The sequence below is a fragment of the Ictalurus furcatus genome, chromosome 1, assembly GCF_023375685.1.
Source record: "Ictalurus furcatus strain D&B chromosome 1, Billie_1.0, whole genome shotgun sequence".
Taxonomy (NCBI): Eukaryota; Metazoa; Chordata; class Actinopteri; order Siluriformes; family Ictaluridae; genus Ictalurus; species Ictalurus furcatus.
This window is the reverse complement of record NC_071255.1, coordinates 18,744,153-18,749,183: the sequence shown is the minus strand read 5'-3', so window position 1 is coordinate 18,749,183 and position 5,031 is coordinate 18,744,153. Positions and strand designations below refer to the sequence as shown.

At 37.4% G+C, this 5,031-nt stretch overlaps 1 protein-coding gene across 2 annotated transcripts; it reads right to left on the bottom strand.

Annotated features, from left to right (window-relative positions):
• Positions 1-1,837: 1,837 nt before the first annotated feature.
• On the bottom strand, positions 1,838-4,719 carry cmtm8b (CKLF-like MARVEL transmembrane domain containing 8b). 2 transcript variants are annotated; one of them, XM_053634228.1, is made up of 4 exons: positions 4,142-4,719; positions 3,042-3,215; positions 2,758-2,877; positions 1,838-2,440 (listed from the first exon to the last, which is right to left on the bottom strand). In XM_053634228.1, exons 1-4 carry the CDS (start codon positions 4,292-4,294, stop codon positions 2,354-2,356), a joined length of 534 nt encoding a protein of 177 aa, XP_053490203.1. In that variant the 5' UTR covers positions 4,295-4,719; the 3' UTR covers positions 1,838-2,353. The 2 variants fall into 2 exon arrangements, with proteins under 2 accessions (XP_053490203.1, XP_053490294.1); XM_053634319.1 differs by having other exon boundaries at positions 3,042-3,237; positions 4,142-4,290.
• Between the last annotated feature and the right edge of the window lie 312 nt (positions 4,720-5,031).

Here is a 5,031-nt window from a genome sequence, read left to right as displayed (position 1 = left end):
CTATTGCTATGTACATTTGTTGAGTCCAGCTTTGTTAATCATAAATTGTTTAAACCTCTCAAACCACATAAACAAAACTTGTATACATTTAACTCACTTCAGCCTTCTATCCATAATTTCAAGCAGAGCTTGCTTAAAATTTTGCAGCTGGTCCCTTTATTCACTTTCTTGCAGATGTTTTTCCCCTTTCCTCCCATGTGTTTGTGTGTTGGCTGCATTATGCATAACTCTAAATGCACATTCCCAAGGATGTGAAAGAATGATGCAAAGGTAAGATTGCAAGCCTAGATTTTTATTCTTTATTAAAGTGAGTGTGAAATGGGTAGTTTAACTGAAGCTTTGATCGAGTGCACCACTTATCATCACTAAAGCTCAACACTAACACTGAAAGAAATGACAAGAATAAGAATCTGTAACTTTACCATATCATCTAAATAATATGATACTTACTGTAATAATGGCATCAGTCAGTATGCTTTCCAGACTGACTTGTGATTTATATTATTTCCTGTGTGTTTGTGTGTAGGATTGAGTACTTATAACAGATAAACACACTGTTCTTAGACTTTTCTAACAGTTTTACATGTTGGAATTCATTTGCAATTATCAAACTCAGCCAGATCCTGAGGTTGTGCAAAGCTATTCCCAAGCCCTGCAGTGTACAGTGGGGGAAATAAGTATTAAACGCGTCAACACACAGGAGCTCCTCGCAAGATTTCTGACCAGGGAGTCAGAAGACTAGTCAGAAGAGTAGCCCAAGAGCCAAGTACCACTCGGAAAGAGCTCCAGAAACACTTGGAGGCAGCAGGTGCCATCGTCACAGAGAAAACAATAGGCAATGCACTCCACTCCTCACACTCACCCCCAAGACTCCATTACATCTAGCTACTCTCTGCATGTCACAATCATGACTAGCCTATCTGTAACCTGCTGACAGGCAGTTGGCCACAGAACCACCAGTGGACATGTTCATACGCTTGCTCACTTGCATTACTTCCCCAGAGGAACTCATGGTTATGGTGCTGGTGCTCATAACTGTTTTTGCAGAAATACATTGTAGGATGAGGATGGCTGATACCAGTGATTGCTGGCTTAATTATAGTTTCAAAGAACCTGCTTGAAAGTGTGCTACATGAGAAAGAAATAATTATTACAATTATTTTGCTGACTGAATTGAAAAAGAATAACCATTTGAATGTAGATGTTGTAATGTAGAAATTTAAGCGGAACAGTTGAACATTTAAATGTTTCCCAATTTTGCAGAAGAAAATAAGTTGCTTCCCTGTTGTATTGCAGTCCTTCTACAGAACAAAAGACCTTTATCAGCTGTTATCATGTTTTTATTCCTCCTCAGTCTTGTGTGACAGATTCTTGCCAGATGTATAAAAAATTCCCAGCCAGTTCTGGCTTGACAACATTATGATTTCAAATCCCAGGATTGCAGACAGCCACTGTTGAGCCCTTGAGCAAAAGGCCCTTAACCATCAGATGCTCAGCTCCATGCCTGAATTGTTTACTGCCTTACATGTAGTTAGTTTTAGATAAAGACCTCCACCGGATACATTTAGTCTCAAGCCACCTCTGGCTGGTTTTCCTTCATAAACGTTTTTGTTGTGGAGAACTGCTGGTGTTCTCATTATTATGATTATTATGATTATTATTATTACTATTCATAGAACCTGTTGTGATCCTACATGACTGCAGTCCTCCACACTGGAAAATGCTTTATTTTCAGACAGCACACTGTGACTACTTGATTAACTCATCAAGAAACAATACAAAGAAAAAAGGGCTTGTGCAAAAGGTTAGGAAGAACGTTAACATAACTGTTTAAAATTTGTCTTGTAGCAAAGATGAAAGAAGAAATCAGCAGAATGTCAGAATACTCATACTCATACATATTTTATTTGCATTAATTGTTATATGGACTAAAAAATGTATTGCTTATGGAGCATTACATGTGCAGTATTATTATAAACTCTTTTTATTGTCTTATGGTAAACTTTACAGAAATACATAGTACCTATTCAACAAATATACATGAAATATATTTTTATGAAGGAATTTGGTTTTCCCATATACATTCTAATTTAAATATAGGCAAATATCATCTAATTAGCACACAAATAGTGCACTATTAAAACAATACAAAAATATATATATACAAAATGAAGAACAATTCAAATGTACATAACATAGAAGCATCTTATTTTAAACACATTACAAGTGTAAAAATACTGTAACATTCTTCATGTAAAACAAACAATTTAAAATTGATGGTTTAGTGCATGAGAATAAAAAAAGGCCATAGAAAACCATCCAGTTAAAGACTTTTGTAAATCAGTCATTTTGTTTAGGCAGCATCACTTTTTGATCTCCAGGATTTGTAGCTCAGATATGAATTTGCTGCATAACAAAGCACAACTAAGAAGGCAAATACCTGCAAAGAAGAGAAGATTGTTTAGAAATTAATATGGGTCAGATGTACTGGAAGGAAGTTGTTTAAGCAACTGTTATCTTGCAGGGTACAGTGTTTGTGGGAACAGACTGTCCCCAGGAGATCAATGTTCTCATGTTATACTATCAATACGGGGACACTGAGTCCGTGTCTATTATTGCTTCTTGTGTCTATAAAATGATTAAAAGAAAAAGGATAGGTGTTTACAGTACATTTGACATTGTGTTGAAGTGTTGTAATGGAACTCATTCCAAACTAATCAAGCTCTCAAGAGGAAATGATACTTCTCTTCCTCTTACCGTGGAAGCAACCCAGCTGATGTAGTAATAGCGCCCCCTAATGGCCTGTGGCACCGATGTAGCGTTAATCACTGCGGCTGTCATGTACAGAATAGTGGCACTGCTATTGAAACACAGTCCCTGTGAAAAGTGGTGGGTTAAAAGCTTAATTTCATATTATATTGAAAATGCTACATATTTTCCTAGGCTGATGCAATCACTCAACACTGCTAAAAGATAGTATGAGATTGTACAAGACCTTTTTGTTGGCATGTAGCTTCATTATTTAAGTTTAATCCACTCACCAGAGTTGACCAGGGGACATGGGGGATCTTTGTGTGAGCAGTGGTCAGGTGCAGTATAAGAAGGCAGAGAGTCAGCACCCAGCAAATCACTGACACAAACATCACCCAGCCCAGTGCTGGCACCCGCAAATACTCAGTCCCACCTAGAAGAGTCCACACAAGCAGTCCACAAACCTGACAACAAAATGAAAACAAACTTCGGGTCTATAAATATGACAAGACCTTGGCTGCATAACATATAACACTTCAAATGTGGCACTTGAACAGATGCAGACATACACCAAATATGAGACTAATTATTGGAGAAATGAACAGCATGAAGAAAAATGGCACCAAATAAAAGACCCAGAGCAGTGCATGTACAGATGTAGTTTTTACTGCTGTAAGGGATAGGGTATACACTCTCTGTATTTCCCTGAGCACTCCCAACAATACTTCCTGTTAGAAGTAACAAAGAATTTTTCACTGAAGGCTTGGTGTCACAGGAAAAGTGGTTTTGCACTCAGCAGATAGGCCTAACCGAAGATTAAACACTGCCTGAATGCTTGGATGTGATTCAGGATGGATTGTGGAAGGAAAACGAACAATAAGGGCGAGAGGAAGAGTCGGTTGACTAAACTGTTTTGGTTTGTCCACTTCCTCTCCTCAGTGGAATCTACATGTGTGGCTCGTTTTTCGTGTCAGAATTCTTTAGGCACAGGCTGAATGGTGTTAGTTTGGTTGTAAAGTGCTTATGTACATTTTGAATCCACAGATTTAATATTAAACTGAACATACAGAATGACTTATCCACGATTTCTGTCAGTTTCATTTGCTAGATGAAAACAAGGTCATAGAGGAAAACTGTTAAAATGGATTTCAATTTCTAAGGAATAATGCATGAATTAATTTGATGTGTATTTTGACTGTACTAATTATTGTATGGCCATCATAAAGATGTGAATAAGCAAATTCTGCATCATGCAACAGTTACAGTAGCCACATATACCGTCTCCATATTTACACAGCCTATTAACACCACTTTAATCTGTTTACATGCTTGTTGTAAACTTTTATAAATGCTAACTTTAATGGCGAATAATGTCATGAAATCTACTTACTACTTCTCCAAACATAAGCATTCCTGGAGGAGAGCACACAAACTTGTTGTCATAAGCCAGAGCAGAGTGTGAGAGGCCCAGATCCTCCAGTGTGGGACTTCTGCTGCTCCTGTTCACTGTTCTCACTGCTGTGGACTCCGGGTCTTCTTCCATCCTAACAGAGTGATACTGACTGAGCAAGGCCTGCTATTAAACTAGCCATCTCAGTGAGGTACAGGAACAGCGCCCCCTGTCTCACACCTAATGGTAATGAAGGAAACGCCAATTTCACCGACTCGAGAGCAAAAAGACAATCGTTTCCTATCTAGTACACTAGAAGCTATCAGAAACAAAAGAAACACGTGTTAATGCAGATTAATATAAATAAAACATCGTAGTTGTGATGAAATATCCTGCCACATTTAAAATAAACTAAGCTGTTCGTCGAAAGTCCACCCTCTCGTCTTCTTAAACCTGTAATACATTACATTCACCACAAGGGGGCAGCAAAGCCACAGCACAGATCCTCACCAGCATCATCTCTACAGGACTGTGACACAACACTAGCGGACTAAACGCGACAACAGCACATAGAATAATCTGAAGTGTTTGTTTTGTTGTACATCCACTTATCAAAAGGTCATCACAGAGGAAAAATTACATACTTGAACATAATAATAATAATAATAATAATAATAATAATAATAATATGTATATTTAACAAAAAATCATATATAAATATAAACAATTATTATTATGTGAATTTAATAATATAATAACTGAGATAATTCATTTGCCATTGTTCCTTAAAACATCTTGGTTTTGTCCAACTGGATGAAAGAGCCCTTCATTTGGCTCGACTTTCAAAATGGCAATTAAGGAAATGGCTACTGGCTCTCATAAAAATTAAG